This window comes from Necator americanus, chromosome III, assembly GCF_031761385.1.
Source record: "Necator americanus strain Aroian chromosome III, whole genome shotgun sequence".
NCBI classification, from domain to species: domain Eukaryota; kingdom Metazoa; phylum Nematoda; class Chromadorea; order Rhabditida; family Ancylostomatidae; genus Necator; species Necator americanus.
In genome coordinates, this window is record NC_087373.1 from 30,399,686 (window position 1) to 30,414,730 (window position 15,045).

At 42.4% G+C, this 15,045-nt stretch overlaps 1 protein-coding gene across 2 annotated transcripts in view; it reads left to right on the forward strand.

Annotated features, from left to right (window-relative positions):
* Positions 1-393: 393 nt before the first annotated feature.
* Positions 394-15,045, forward strand: part of RB195_011467 (uncharacterized protein) — a gene marked incomplete at both ends in the record, with an annotated part of 41,486 nt that continues 26,834 nt past the window's right edge. Inside the window, 26 exons of one of the 2 annotated variants that reach the window (XM_064192893.1) lie at positions 394-560; positions 1,169-1,275; positions 3,988-4,098; positions 4,304-4,420; positions 6,537-6,643; positions 6,718-6,804; positions 7,055-7,241; positions 7,324-7,440; positions 7,659-7,781; positions 7,848-7,955; positions 8,042-8,154; positions 8,390-8,576; positions 8,634-8,735; positions 8,792-8,908; positions 8,985-9,109; positions 9,192-9,306; positions 9,360-9,544; positions 9,621-11,226; positions 11,300-11,386; positions 11,466-11,557; positions 11,853-13,649; positions 14,020-14,083; positions 14,165-14,251; positions 14,351-14,476; positions 14,546-14,641; positions 14,773-14,946. In XM_064192893.1, coding sequence (XP_064050474.1) covers positions 394-560; positions 1,169-1,275; positions 3,988-4,098; positions 4,304-4,420; positions 6,537-6,643; positions 6,718-6,804; positions 7,055-7,241; positions 7,324-7,440; positions 7,659-7,781; positions 7,848-7,955; positions 8,042-8,154; positions 8,390-8,576; positions 8,634-8,735; positions 8,792-8,908; positions 8,985-9,109; positions 9,192-9,306; positions 9,360-9,544; positions 9,621-11,226; positions 11,300-11,386; positions 11,466-11,557; positions 11,853-13,649; positions 14,020-14,083; positions 14,165-14,251; positions 14,351-14,476; positions 14,546-14,641; positions 14,773-14,946 — 6,304 coding nt within the window. Of the gene's footprint in view, positions 561-1,168; positions 1,276-3,987; positions 4,099-4,303; positions 4,421-6,536; positions 6,644-6,717; positions 6,805-7,054; positions 7,242-7,323; positions 7,441-7,658; positions 7,782-7,847; positions 7,956-8,041; positions 8,155-8,389; positions 8,577-8,633; positions 8,736-8,791; positions 8,909-8,984; positions 9,110-9,191; positions 9,307-9,359; positions 9,545-9,620; positions 11,227-11,299; positions 11,387-11,465; positions 11,558-11,852; positions 13,650-14,019; positions 14,091-14,164; positions 14,287-14,350; positions 14,477-14,545; positions 14,642-14,772; positions 14,947-15,045 lie in introns of both variants that reach the window. The other variant, XM_064192891.1, reaches the window with a different exon arrangement.

Consider the following 15,045-nt stretch of genomic DNA (forward strand, 5'->3'; position numbering starts at 1 on the left):
AAACGGAATTATGCTCGTACATAACCATGATCGTAAATGATCGACGGAAAGTGCTAAGAACCCCTCGTTTAACCTTTTTCTCTTTCATAATACAGGAATTGTACCGGGATGTTCGTTTCTCATCTGTATGTCAAGTTTTCAATGTCATCCACATTACCTTAGCCCCTCTCGTCGCTGATAACCTTTACAGCGTAACTGGGTCATCAGTGTGCTAGTTTGAATCGCCAGGGAAAGGTCATTTCATCTTAGGAGGGCTCATCGATCTCCTCTGATTTATCCAGCATCGTGTTACTACATCGAAATTCTCACAAATCTTGTCAAATATTTCCTCAAGATTGAAACAATTTGTCTCCTTTGAAGAGAGTATTTTTACTTCTTACAGTAAGGGCTAAAATGGTCCCGAGTCGGACGACGGGCTGGCTGGGCCCGACGTTGGCTCTTTGCCTGCTGATCACGGGCACTGAGACCATCTCGAAGAACTTCGTCAACAGTTCCATGCCCGAAATGAGGCCCACATTCGTTGTCAACTTCGATATGGCAACTGTTATTTGTCAGCACAGGTTTGTCTTCATGTTTCTTTTACCGATTGTGTTCTCTTCGTTTTCTTAGACTACGAGTTGCCAGATTTGCGGACTTTTGAAAAATCTGTCCCACTTGTTTTTTGAACGATAAATTCACATTCTTAAAATAATTTTGAAGAAAATATTGCTGCCTTGGACGCTGAAGAATGGAATAGGTAAAATCCACACGTCTGCAAATAATAGTCGAAGATCTTATAATATCCACGAAATTTCTTTCAACTCCTCAATGAAAAGTTTTCCAGTTACAAAATAAGTTTCGGTTTTTGTTCTATTTTTTGAATTAAAGGCATCACCCCACGATTCTGAGGTGGTGCGGATTTGAAGTGGATTATTCGTATACGGCATAGTAGATTATGGAGAGGGGTGCGATTCCGTCCACTTCTTCGTAACTACCGTAAAAAAACGGCCCGAAGCATGCGGCGCGGGCACAAGGCTGGCGCGCTCCAATCGAACTCGTTGTTTAAAAAAAGCCGCTGTTTTTTTTTTTTTTTTGAAAACCCAAATGTAATCGTCGTGATAATCTCAGTCCAAACACGACATAAAATCGTCCTTTTGCATGAAGATTACGCTAGATTTCCTATTTTCAGCGAAGACTCCACAGATCTACATTTGCACGAGATTAGCGTGCTTTGTGACGGGAAAAACGACTGCTATCAGAATCCAGCGATGCATGACGAGAGTTTCCCCTATTGTGGTATGTTGCGCACTTTAGTACATTTACAACGGGTTGTATATCGGGTGAAGCGTTCACGGATTTGTGATCTTTTCACATTAGGGAGTATTTGCTCATCACATACGTTATACGACCCGATTTCAAAGAGTTCAAGATGTGCTTGCCATCGGTCGATGTTTGCTCGATGAATCGCAGCGCATGGCATATGTGACCTACATGTATCGCGCAATTGTCCACGAAAATTGAGCGCCTCACGCCGTGAGTCGAGAATCGCGCACTTTGTAATTGTGCGAGTAACCGCGACCAAGCGTACCTAACACTAAGTTCTTACACAAATCACTAATTACCGACAACCACCGTGTCAAGCGAACGTCGGACGTGACCTTATAGGGCAAAAAGGGGAAAATAGAACTCTAGGCTAGTGGGGCGTTGTTCATTAAAGCCCAGTTCGGGAATTTCAAGTTAACTGGGACAGATTTCTGTAAAGCGATTGTCACAAAGAGTCGAAACGCTGCATACAACTGCAAATAAAGGTCATCTTCTGCCTTTTCGGGACTCCCTAAGCAAATTATGGGATTTTTTTCAAATTACACAAAACATATCAAACGCTGCTTTCCAGGCTACCAATTCAGAAGGAACACTAGTCCAAGATTTCTGATTCGAAAAAGCTTTTTAGACCAAAAATCTACTCCACTGTCAACAACAAAAATAGTTAATAATCAATTCTAACTATATTTGGTGCTTTATGTTTCTTTCCAAGATCAAGTACTGCTATCCAAGCAACCATATTCCAAAACTCTTAGCACATGAAAGGTGGTCTACAGACGCATAGTCCTGAAACAGGGATAAGGGAAGCCCTGACTCAAACTTTCTTTACCTTAAGATGATTTGCGGACTGCGAAATCAGTACTTCAAGTCCTGCAGTAAATTCTTGGACATATTTGATGAACTGTTGGATTTTTGCGACCCAGGTTTGTATCCTAAGCAATGATTTTTACGAAAACGTCAAGGTTTGCAACATGTGATGTTAGATACAACGTACGATTAATCTCTGCTAAACGTGTCAAGGTAGAGGTAGCAATTGATCAGCAGCCGTTAGTAAAATTCATCCTACTTTGAACTCTGACCAAATTTCTTCTTATGACAATTCATTTTTAGATTTCAAATCTTTCTCTTTGTTAACATGTTTAATTTCTTTGTTTTTTTTCATTTGGGGGAAAATTTCCACGTACGTAGTTGTATGTTTGACTTCTATATATCTGGAGATCTCATGTTTAGCTTGTCTCTTACACACTTTGAATCCATCCTACTCGTAGCATTCAATAATCCTTTTTTGCCGTTGTCTGAATTGATCTAAGATAAAACTTTCCATTATTACTATCTATTAGTTTGCGAAGTATTTAGCGAATTTATTGACACAGCATGTCTTGAACAGTTGCGAAAAAACGTTGAAATATTCCAAATGATATACTTTCTTCTAATTCCCGCAATTACACGGTTTTATGAGTTTCATTACATTGTGGCCACGCTATAAGAACAACGTGCAAGTTTTCCGACGATGAAATTTCAGTGCATGCATTTTTTTGTTCCAATTGTTTTGACGTTTTTCGGATAGATTATTTCGATGCGACTTTCGTCTACTAGAATTCTCATTTTGAAGACTAGTCTATCAATTTCCCAGAATTTCCAGTTCACTCATTAGTCCCTTAGAAAAAGAAAGAAAAACTGACTCTGAGTAAGAATTTCCTTAATTTTCGTGGTTACATTCTACTGATTTCCTACGAACTCTACGAGCATATACCTCTAGCAGATTTGGTTCAATTTCATTGCTCTATGGGTGCAGGGCCTAGATTTTTTCCCTGTAAAAGCCAAATCGTGCATCAACGCGATTGCTATGCGCGGATGCGATGTTAGTCGCGATTATGAAATTTATAACGGCTCAAATGTGCTAAATGACGGAATCGAGATGACCTTTACTGTTACGCCATCACGGGAAGCAAGCGAAAAAGAAATGTCGTCATCGAAGGAGACAAACCGGCACACAACCGCTCAGACGCACACAACGATTATGTCTGACCGCAACCCAATTACCTACCTTTTCTAGCACATTCCACCCACAACCAATCATAATACACTAAAAATTGATCCAATAAGTCGGTGGCTAGAGACGAACGCTAATATCTCGCGGCCTTCAGTAGAAGATGATCGAAATTATGGGGGTCATCCGAACATAGGGATCAATAGCGCCAAGCTAATACAAATGCTCTTAGAGGTGCCAAATCACGAACAACTGCACTTAGTAAAAGAATTAAAGCTAGCCCGAAATGCAAAACAGTGGGACACCTTGAACTAGTTTGACCATCTCCTAAATTAGTTTTTTTTTTGAGGAGATGCCAAAAACTTAATTTCACCAAGTAATACAATTGGTATAGTCCTAATTCCTTCCTCTTCACTTTGAAGATCTTCTAACCAATTATTCTATTCAAATGCCTTGTTTTTTCCTCCTTCAAAACTGAAAAGAATTCTTCCTGACATGCTTCTTCTCATAGTTTTTCTTCACAAATCTTCTTCGAAAAAAAAAGGAAAAAGACTCAGAAAGTATTCCACAAAATCAAAATTTTTCTGACCCTTCACGTGGTTCCAAGAAGTGTTTTTCAGCACTACACTGACCTCCGGAAAATTGTTTCTCAAGAAATATTCAAAAAAATAGTATGTACAATTAAAATCTTTCAGAACGGAAATGCAACTCGACGTGCAACGATCGTGGAGCATGTTTGTACGATGGAGAAAAGCCGCAATGTTACTGTAACTCAGGTTTCTCGGGACCCACATGCGAAATCGTTGGTAGGTTATTTGACCGGTGCTCTTATTCGTAGCTCTGCATAACCATTCGGAAGTATACTGATCCAAAAGTTCCGAGTTGGGAGTTTTCAGATAATCAAAATGGGAAAAGCACTGGGGTTAACTGGGGGCAGCTCAGTCACGAATGGTCACAGGTTTTACCTGAGAAACTAGATTAGCCGAAAATAAGATGTTTATTCTTTTATAGACAAGAACGAATGTCATGACAAACCATGCCACTGGTTAGCACATTGCCAGAACACTGTCGGCTCCTACGAATGCGCTTGTTTCCCAGGTTTTCATGGAGACGGTTATCAATGCGCAGGTGAGTGGCGGTGTTTTTTTGTTTGTTGGTGAATTACTTATATCACTACTACTAATTGGTAGTTATATGTCCGCCACAATTTACAGCCGCAAATAAGGTTATACAAACTTTGCCGTATTTTATGCGCTTTAACACCGGTCGGCAGTAGCCTTGACGTAGCGCAGCGCACTTAACTGGCCAAAGCGGCGACGTACAAAAAACGTCAAGTACCTATTGTTGCGGCTTCAATTGCACTAATAATGTGCAATGAGAGGTCTAAGGTCACATTCCTTTTCACGTGCAACGTTTGACACTCCTACCGCTTGTTGTATTTAATTAGCATAGTAAAGGGTGAGACGGATGTCTACAACCAGAAGGGAAGGTGTTGAAGGGCCATAGAGTTGGGCAACATCCATCAATGAGTGCACTCAGGATTAGCTGGATAACCCTCTCAAACTCGTAGATCAGTTTAAGGGCTTCACACACGCTCCTTATTTTTGGAACTCAGTAACGCATAACAAAGTGCTTTTCAGCTCAAAACTCGAGGAAAAAAGTGATTTTTCTTCAAGACGATTTGCTTTACAAGTGGAACGTTACTCAATTATTTATGGAAGAAGCTCTGCCAGCTTATAATTCTCCTTCAAAAAAAGCATCTTAAATTCAGCCAGGCCTTTCGAATTATAGTTGCAGTGTATGGCTTCCGGGATCCTCTTTAGTTCTTGGTCACGAAATTTCAACTGAAAGATTTTACCAAGAAAACTTCAAGGTCATATCACAATAACGTCAATGTGCGGTAACATGGGGAAAAATTGTGAGGCAAGGTCATCATCCAGCTAATTGTCCATGAATAATACGTTACATTCGTCACGTTATGTTCGTTATTGAAGATCGCTTCGAATCGAAAGGTGTCACAAGCAACTATCAATTTCTTGTATGGTCTCAGAGAGGCGAGTGAAACCGTACAGAAATTCAGGAAAAATAGATAAGACAGAAGATAGGCTTATTTCTCCCGTATCTCTATATTCATCGTGTTTATACTCAACGATTTGTTCTTCCTCTGAGTTAAGTTTTGTGATCGTATTAGCAAAAAAAAAAATAGACGTATCCGTAGTCTCCCTACACGAAGCATTTTCTCCTTTGGCACATTTTTCCCACATGCAAATAAAAAATTATGCAATCTTCGCTGAACAGTTCCTGTCTCGCATCCAGAGGAATATTAAACAGCAATAATCCGTTATCCTTGTTAGTTCAGGATCCCAAAAGGTTGATTTCAGAACTAGAACCACTTGCGTGTTCTAGCTCCTCCAGAACAAATCAAGTAAGTGTGAAGAGTTGATTAGTGTGGAATCATTCTTCTCCGGTTGTCCAACATTCAAATCAAGATCGATTCCTTCAAACTCATGCACTAGGTCACCTTAGGTTCCCATCAGATGTCCTCAATTACTTCGTTCTGTTTGAATTTCGCGTCCTTGTAACTCTTAAGATGTGCAACCATCGATAGGATTGCAGCACGTTGAGCTCTTCGTCATGAAAAGGTTGCGGATAGGTTTTGAAGGTGTGACCCTCTTGAAATGCGATTGCGATTTCCTGTCGCACACAGCACCAGCATAGAAAGGACAGTGACAAAAAAGTACCGTCTTGGGAACCTCGCCGCCTGAGTGCCAGTGCCACAATTGGCTCTATATAATAGTTGATCTCGAATTTCACATGCAAACAGCGCCAAAGGACAGTAGGCGGCCATAATGGCATCCAATCCCAAAAAGGAAAAGTGCAAAGCGATTCCACAGTTAAAACAGTAACTCGTGAGCAAACCGTGGAAATCGTAGACTCCTAGAAATATGCAGAACTACAATTTTATTTGAGTAGTATGTTTATATAGGTGCGAATATACTTCCAAATACTTGTAATCTCTAACTACTAATAATCTTTTCTTCTAATTCGTATCTACTCGAATATATCCTGTCTTCCCTATGGGATGGAAAGGAGATGAGACCGCGTGCTTGGAGTTAGCACAAAAAGTGGAAATTATACAGGTTTTAGAGAAAAAAAAAACTGAAGAAATCTCCCGGATTGCATTCGGCTGCAAAGATGTGATCCATAAAAAGTTTGGCACATCTTCTAAAACACCTTGATCTAGATATCGACGAATGCTCAATGAGCAGCTACAAATGTCCAGAGAACTCCGTCTGCGTCAATCTACCTGGAACCTACTTCTGTAACTGTACAGAAGGCTTTGCTCCTAAGGTATGGAAAAAATTCTGTTTTTCTATCGAATTCATTTAGGAGAAAGTACATTAGATTCATATACGAAGTTTTAGGGCCTACCGCTCGAGAAATGTGCTGACATCAACGAATGTGAGATGAATCTTCACAATTGCGAGCCAAGTCAAATGTGTCAAAACACGGTTAGCATTATTTAAGGATTATTAGATGCTAAAGCGAGTTGCGATGCTAGAAACGCAGAACTTCGTGCGTAATACGATTGCCAGATTTCTGCACGTCAAACGCAATAGGCTTAACCTAGTTTCTGTTGAGCATAGGGTCTCTCATGAAAAATGTTCGATAGACGGTTGTACTGTCAGAAATCCCACAAAGATGTGATAAGTTGGAGCCATGGAATACTTAAGGATCCCTAAAATGACTAGGTGTTTCTAGGTTGGTGGTTTCAAATGTGTTGATCGCTGCTCGGAGGGTTACGAGTATGTGAACGGCGAATGCGTTGATATCGACGAGTGTCGCCAGGAGAATGTTTGTGATCGTAGAGCTGAATGTATAAACACTCCGGGAGGCTACGAGTGCAAGTGTGATTCTGGTCTTGCTGGAGATGGAAAGCACTGCTCTCGTGAGTCCACCTCATTAATGAAGTCAATTCCTGAGAACCTCTCCTGATTAATTCTCTCTTCTCACAATCCGTCATGTTTCAGCTATCACCGACTGCAGTCAACAAGAAGACATCTGCGATCGACACGCATTTTGCATCAAATCGCTGAAATTGTGCATATGTCAGACTGGATACGTTGGGGACGGGATCACTTGCAACGGTAAACAACGCGATAGTATTGCGAATTTTGGAATTTGCAATTTGCATTTAACATCATGCCCCAAAAAAAGTTCGAACGTTTGACACTAAGATCGCATTCAAAATAGGTCGCGTAAGTTAGAGTCAGTAGGATATTCCTGAGAGATAGTCACTCTTAAAAAGTTGGTTGCACTGTTCTATAATCCACAGGTGATAAAATGTAAAACAAATGTTTTCCAGACGTGAACGAATGCAACTCGATCGCAAACCCTTGCGAAAATCAGGAAGGTGATCGTTGTGTTAACATCAAAGGCGGCTACATCTGCTGTGACAACGATGTTGATGACGAAAGATGTATTCGAGGTAGGACCTCCCACCTAGTAGGAATTTCTGATTGATTGCCTTTTTGATTTCCTTTTTTATTTCCAGACAAAGGTGCATTCTGTGCTGGAGGGTGTGGATTGCATGCAGTATGTTTCAATCAAACTTGCCAATGTATGGAAGGATTCATAGGAAATCCACACACGAGATGCATAGGTGTGCATAGGACTATATGCTCCTTCAAAATTTAAATTCAGGCACTTCTTTTCTCGCATAGTTGTATGTTAATATTATAATTTTAGATGTTAACGAATGTGAATCTAATGATATGTGCGCCGGTGTGGGACAATGGTGTGTAAATAAGATGGGTGGACACATTTGCTGCTCTTCGGATAGTGAAGAGCCGGAATGTCAGGTGAACATAGCCTTTTTCTCGTAATTCAATGTTTTTGGGGAATGTGTTTACCCATGACTGGTCCTTGTTGTGGTGTGCTTTCATTTTAAACTGGCGGTTTTTTTTTGTTTGCATGTTCTTCTAATCTTGCATTATTTTCATGGGAATACATAACCTTAAAGAACCTTCCTTCAACTCATTTACAAAATGATTTGAAGGTAGGCTATGTAGTCGCTCACTACCAGAGAAGCTTTAGGGTGTGCATGTATTTAAAACACAAGATGGCGAAGTACTGCTGCAGTACAACGAGTCACTCGGTGACGTGGTAGTCCAGCACGCTGGGTCGTACTCACACAACACCTCTGGAGGGACGTTTATCACCAGACAAGGACTACTAAAAGGCGAGGGCCTGTTTCCAAGTGTCAACGTGAACAGGAAGAATGGTGGGTCGAGTTGCTCGCAACTATAGATTGATACTTCGAAAAATATTGTGCTTGCAGAGTTGATGTGCACTTCTTACTGCCCGGGGCAGTCTGAATGCATAGATGGAATCTGCCGATGTGTCAAAGGATTCGGTGGAAATCCACTGTTCGGATGCGAAGGTTTCTCCACTCTTTTTCAATTTTACTTTTTTTCTACCACTACATTCGAGTTTTAGACATCGACGAATGTGTTACGAACAATCCGTGCTCCGCAGATCCTGATACTTGGTGTGTTAACACTATTGGGGGCTACCACTGCTGCACTCCGGAAAGCACAGACACGGATTGCATCGGTTAATTCTTTTATGAAATCCTCTCTACCATTTCAAAGATCGAGAAAATCAAAAACTATTCTAAATTCTTCTGCAGGACTAGAAATTGCTGCTGGTCCTGACGGTGGACTTCGGCTAACAGGCGGAAACCGGGAATCCTTCCTGGCCTCATCACTGAATGAAAGCTTCTCTGGAGAAACAGTATCTCAGAGTGTCCATGAGGTCAGCTGTTGCTTATCGTCATATATGATTCAAAGGACATTTAGCCCGTACACCTTCAAAGACCTCACCTGATTAGTTTCAGGTTCGAAATTTCTCGGCTGGTGAGATCCTAATCGTCAAGAATAAAGTGAAAAGCGCTGTCTACGAAGTGAAACCGAAGGAAGGAGAAGTTGGCTTAGAAATTATTGGAGAAAGCAGTGAGTTTATTTTCAATGATAGCAAAAAATCAATGCAGAGACTTTTCTCATAGAAGCAGCCACAGAAAAACATCCAATTCCGCCGGCTAAAACATTCCCGATTGAACTAACGACAGTAGCGACTTTGCTGACAGTGACACTCCCGGGAGTTATTTCCACACTGGGAGGTGCTTCAACATTCACGACATCGATTCCTATCACCGAGATTCCAATTCACCAAGGCCTTCCAGATGAACCAGTATGCCTATTTCCGATTTGTTTGCTCTTGTCGGCATAGACCTCAGCTGATCCCTGTATCTATTCCAGTATTTCAGGTCAAATCTGGAAATGGTTCCGGCGTGCTTGAACTTGATGCTCGTGGTATCGACCTTATCGGCGATCAATTTAGAAGAACCAGTGTCTTACCTACTTTCACATCTCATGAATCTTCTGGGGAAGAGCCGAAAGACTCGCACGGTTACCTACACAGATCTACAACGTTAAACAAACAGCATGTTTCTGTCACAAGTCAAGGAGCAGGGGAATCCACGGATCGGCCCAATATTGAACAACTGGGTAGGTCGGAAGCACCTAAAGACGAAGATTTTGTTGTGCACAACACCACCTTCTCCGCAATTACGGATGCCGTCAATGAGGTGGAAATTTCTGGTGAGCAGAACTGGAAAACAATCGGAGAGAAGAAGCCAGGTTCATCAAGTGTGGAAGTTGACAGCGGGAAAACATCAGATTCTACACATTCTATTTCTGCCGCAACTTCTGAGAGTATTACTAAACAAAGTTCTGCTGGTGTGCCTTCCGACGAAGCAGGTCGTGCCACTAAATCGTCCAAAGTTCCTTCAATCACAGTATCTCCGTTAACTCCTTCTGGCACCCAGATATCAGGAAGTGGTGAAACCATCCCGACAACAACAAATCCCGTAGATTCTGGTGAGAATGAAGTGGGTTTAGAGATCTCGTTTGTGCCAACAGGAAAACCGAAGACAGAAAAGGAGTCCGGAAAACCAAAGAAAATCTCCGTGGATGAAGAAGGATCAGGAGACGACAATGTAGGAAGTGTTGTTAGTAATGGCGGAAATGTTGTTATTACTGTTTCCACAGCTACCAAATCTCCGGACAAAGTGGAGACCGCTACGAGATTTTTGGAAAAAGGGGAAGTAGTTTCAAACGAAAAAGGATCATTCGGCAGCTTCACCGCTAAGGGCGAAGGACTTACTGCTGGCTCACCTAAAGCTCCTCACACAGGAACTGAAATTACTGAGGAACCAATCGACGGCGACGACGTAGGACTTGAAATAATTCATAACGGTGCAAGAGCTACTCCAACTCCTCAGGTTGAAGTTGGTCTAGAAATCGGTCCTGTACACAAGAGCACCGCTACTCCAGACAGTCCTAACATTATTACTGATAATGAGCCAGGCGATAGTCAAGAAACAGTGGACTTGAACAGACCAATTAAGAAGACTACAAAAGTCCCCATTACTACTCATACAGAAGTTACTGAAGGAGCCGGTGAGAAAGTCACTACAGAAAGTAGCTTTGAGGATACCAGCGGTTCTTCCACGACTGAGAGTGCATCGCAGGAGACCACCGAAGCCTCTGGCGATGCATTCTCAACATCTTCGGAGCCTAGCAGCTCCACAGAACAGCCTGATCTAGTCCTTTCTATGGGAACACCACAAGGTGGACATCCCTCCTCATCTACCTCCAACGGTGAGGAGTCAACTACTGGTCAACCTAGTCTCGTTTTATCCACGGGAACGACAGCAGAAACTTCTAAGTCACTATCCACCGCATCGCAAGCAACCACAAGTACTGTAATTGGAAGTACTGAGGAGACAACCTCATCGGTCTCCACCCCCACCAGTGCACCTAAGGATGGTGTATCTACAGCCACAGCAACAGGAGCAACATCCAATCCCAGTGAGTTTTTTTTCACGTTCACACCACGTTTTCTTTCAATATCCTTAGAAATAGAAGGAGCTTAAATTTTCAGGCGTCCCTGAAGTTGACGTCGACGAGACTGAAGGATCGGGAATTGGAAAGGAGGATTCCAAGCCAGAGAAAGAAAAGACAACGAAGTGTGAGTCATCCGTTATGAACACTTCGAACTGTCACAGTGTGAGCTAGCATAATTACATAAATAAAATAACGAACTTAAGTGTTATCGAGCTCAGAAGAAGGAACAAGTACAACGCCGAAGGCGGAGCTTCCCGCAACTGTGACGAATATCGGGGATGGTAGCGGCGATGAGGTACTGATTAGATTTTACGAGGCTTTGTGGTGCATTTTAGAAAATTGAGAGGTGTTTCTGTAATCATCCCACACACATGGAGGAAAAAGTTTGAAAGGCATTTCTAGAGGAATTGTCAAATTGCTAGGAAGGAATCCTAGTGTATAATTTGCGAATTAGTTTCTCCAATTGAATAGTCGGTGGGATAGCATTTCTATCTATTTGTACATGCTATTTCGAACAATTGTTCCACAGACATTATCCATTAACTAAATTACTTATTCAAGACTTTGCACAGAAATGAACTTATTCCTAGGTCGTCGTTCGTGGCGGAATAAGCAGCACAACTACTCCCGCAGCTACGTTGCCCACTAGTGCTGTTACTTCGGCTGAAACGACCGGGGAAACAGTTGCAACTTCTTCTGATGCTGCAACAGTTTCACCTCTGCCGTCAACCGGTCACAGTGATTCTCCTGGACAAAAGCTTCACTCTTCTCCACTGCCAAAAGTTACCAAGTCTCCTGAGACTAGCGACAAAGACATCATTAAGCCGAATGCTGAATCCCAACGATCGCCTAGACCGGAAGTTACAAAAACTCCTACCACAGTACCTTCCCCAACGAGCGAAGGAGGCGCTGAAGAAAATGCGACTACCTCTGCACCTGTTTCCACAGCTCCCTCAACACACTCGTCATCCTCTTCTACTAGCAACATACCAAAGGACTTAGGTACTCCTTCGAGCACTGAAACTTCACCAACGACAGCACTGCAACAGACAGAGTCGAAATCTTCTGGAGGGACATCTACGACCACGACTTCTGGACCCTCTTCCTTTGCTTCCTCTACACTCAAAGAGACAAAATCATCAACAGAGAGCCCATCGATTTCACCGAACCCAACCACAACACCACCAGAATCGGTGTCTGCTGGAGTTGGAACAGGAGCCACTACAGAAGGAGCTGCAGAAACAGTAACTGCAAAAGCTGATGACATAAACGCTGTGCAATCAACGACAACAGCCCCTCAAACAGAAGTTACGAGTGGGACCCCTCTGACACTAGCCAAAACATCTGATTCATCCACAACTCCTAGCTTTACTAGCGAAACAGGATTGGTAAGCACTAGTCCGACTGCAAAGGAAGCTACTACCTCTACGGCTCGAAATGAAGATCTTACTGGATCTTCTCCACCTTCCACCTCTCCTGCAAGTGAAGAATCTTCACCAACCAAATTTATAGAAAGTAAGTCGAACAGTGCTTCACCTCTCGAGTCATCTGCTGCAAGCACCACGCCTGGAATTGGAACAAGAGCCGGCTCAACCGTCTTCAGCTCAATAAAAACCTCAACAACCACATCAATAGATGTCCAGGGTGATCTTGGCACAACAGACTCATCTGGTGTAACAACGACAAGTACTTCCGATTTCGAGAAGACAGGATCAACGAGACCAGGGACAGATACACCAACTCCGGACATTCGCAATCAAACACAGAGTGAGTTCACAACGAGTTCCATTCCTATTGAGGCCGACACATCTTCCGCAGCTCCTGCCTCGACGCTATCAGTAAGCTTGAGCACAAATGGACTTGCTTCGGAGAGTCAGAAGGAAAGAAATAATTTGCCCACTACAACTCAAGAGGTGGATAGAACATCGACGACAGCGATAGAACACACTGATGAAACGACAGAGTCAGGTACAAGGCAAAACCTTGGCTCTAGCACCACAAGCGTATTGCCGAGTTCAACATCAGCACCAGAAGCTCGATCTACTTCTTCAAGTTCCTCTGAGCAGTCGCTCAACCTAACGTCTGAGGGGATCAGACCACCACTCAGAACCTCTCCAACGAGGAAACTGCTCAAGACTACAACTGAACATCCGACAGCTGCAGCTTCAGTGATCCCTGAGCTCATAGAGGAGATTGAGAATCAGGAAGGACAAGAGAGGAAGCACACAACTCCGCAAGCAGAAATACCAATGACGCAGAGTTCATCCACTGTGCGATATGATTCAACTCCAGACGATACTATCAGCGATGCACGTCTATCGACACCTAAACAGAATCGGGCTCCCGTTACTCAAGGAATCGATGAGACCGAAGAGGCAACGACTGAGGTGAGTTTACTCCTAGCTTATTAATTTGAAGCAGAACGAAAACTAACTAATCTTTGCACCTTTTATCCCCTTGTTTGGCACTTCAGCCACTAAAATTAAAGGGTGAAGCAACACACTCAAGGTTTCCTGTGATTTATTCCTCGTCAGAAATCCAATCGTACCAGTCAGGCCACAAATGCCAAGTCAAATCGGTTTTTTTAAAATAAATATCTGAGTTTTCTGTTTTGCACATGCTTACTCATGCAATACTTGAATTCCCAGTATTGCATAGGACCCGAAAACGTTTCCTTTATATTGACAGTGTGTTCGAATATCTCAGCTCTTCAAAGTAGTGCATTTCTTACGAATACCACATTTTCCCATTACTCAGGTTTCAACCACGAAAGACACATTCATTCTGACTACTCAAACCACACCGCCTGTAGCTGAAATGGGTCCGAGGTAACCAAATTTTCTTGGACTTTCTAATCTGTAAATTTCCCACCAGCTCTTGTTCATATATCATTTCTTTGTAGCAAAACCACAAAATGCACTAGTGGAGATCAATGTGGCAGCGATGCATACTGTGAGAGAAGAACTGGCGCTTGCCGTTGTTATCCAGGGTTCGAGGGAGAGCCTCCACTGAAATCATGCCGCGGTAAACTTTCAAATCTCATGCTATCTTGTACCCTCGGATATGTTTTTCGATCTTTCGGCTTCAGATGTGGACGAATGTGCAGTGGGTCTTCACAAATGTGACCATAGTGCTAGATGCCATAACTATGTTGGTGGATATGCATGCTTCTGCCCTATGGGATACAGGAAATCTGAACATGGGAAATGTGTTGGTAAGGATTTTTCATCACATACCTATGAATTGGGATATAAATCCGTAACGTGTTCCAAGCCCCTTTTAGATATCAATGAATGCATCGAGTCAAATGGAGCGTGCTGCAGCGTAAACGCCACTTGCATCAATAAGCAAGGATCCTATGGATGCGTATGCAAAGAAGGTAGGTCTTGATTCATTGTATTTATATTTAATTCAATGAAACTACTGTAAGAAACAGGGAATTCCTATTTCCCTTACAAGCAAAATCAAATTTCACATGATTTGAAACGATTCCATTCGATACCATTCCAGGTTTCTTTGGAGATGGTTATAAATGCATGCCGGTTGAGAAACGTGGTTGTACCGAGGCTGAATGGTCGGTGGCGAATTGCGGAAAGAACCATATGTGCATGGTGGACGCAAAGGGTAACAAGGATTGTGACATGTGCAAAATGGGTTTTGAAGTCAAGGATGGAGAATGTGTTGGTGAGTTTTTTTCGTTGATTTTTTCCCTATCATTCTTTTTATTTCTTTTCCATTTTTCCTATAACAGAGGATGAGTATTCAATGGTATTATGTATATGT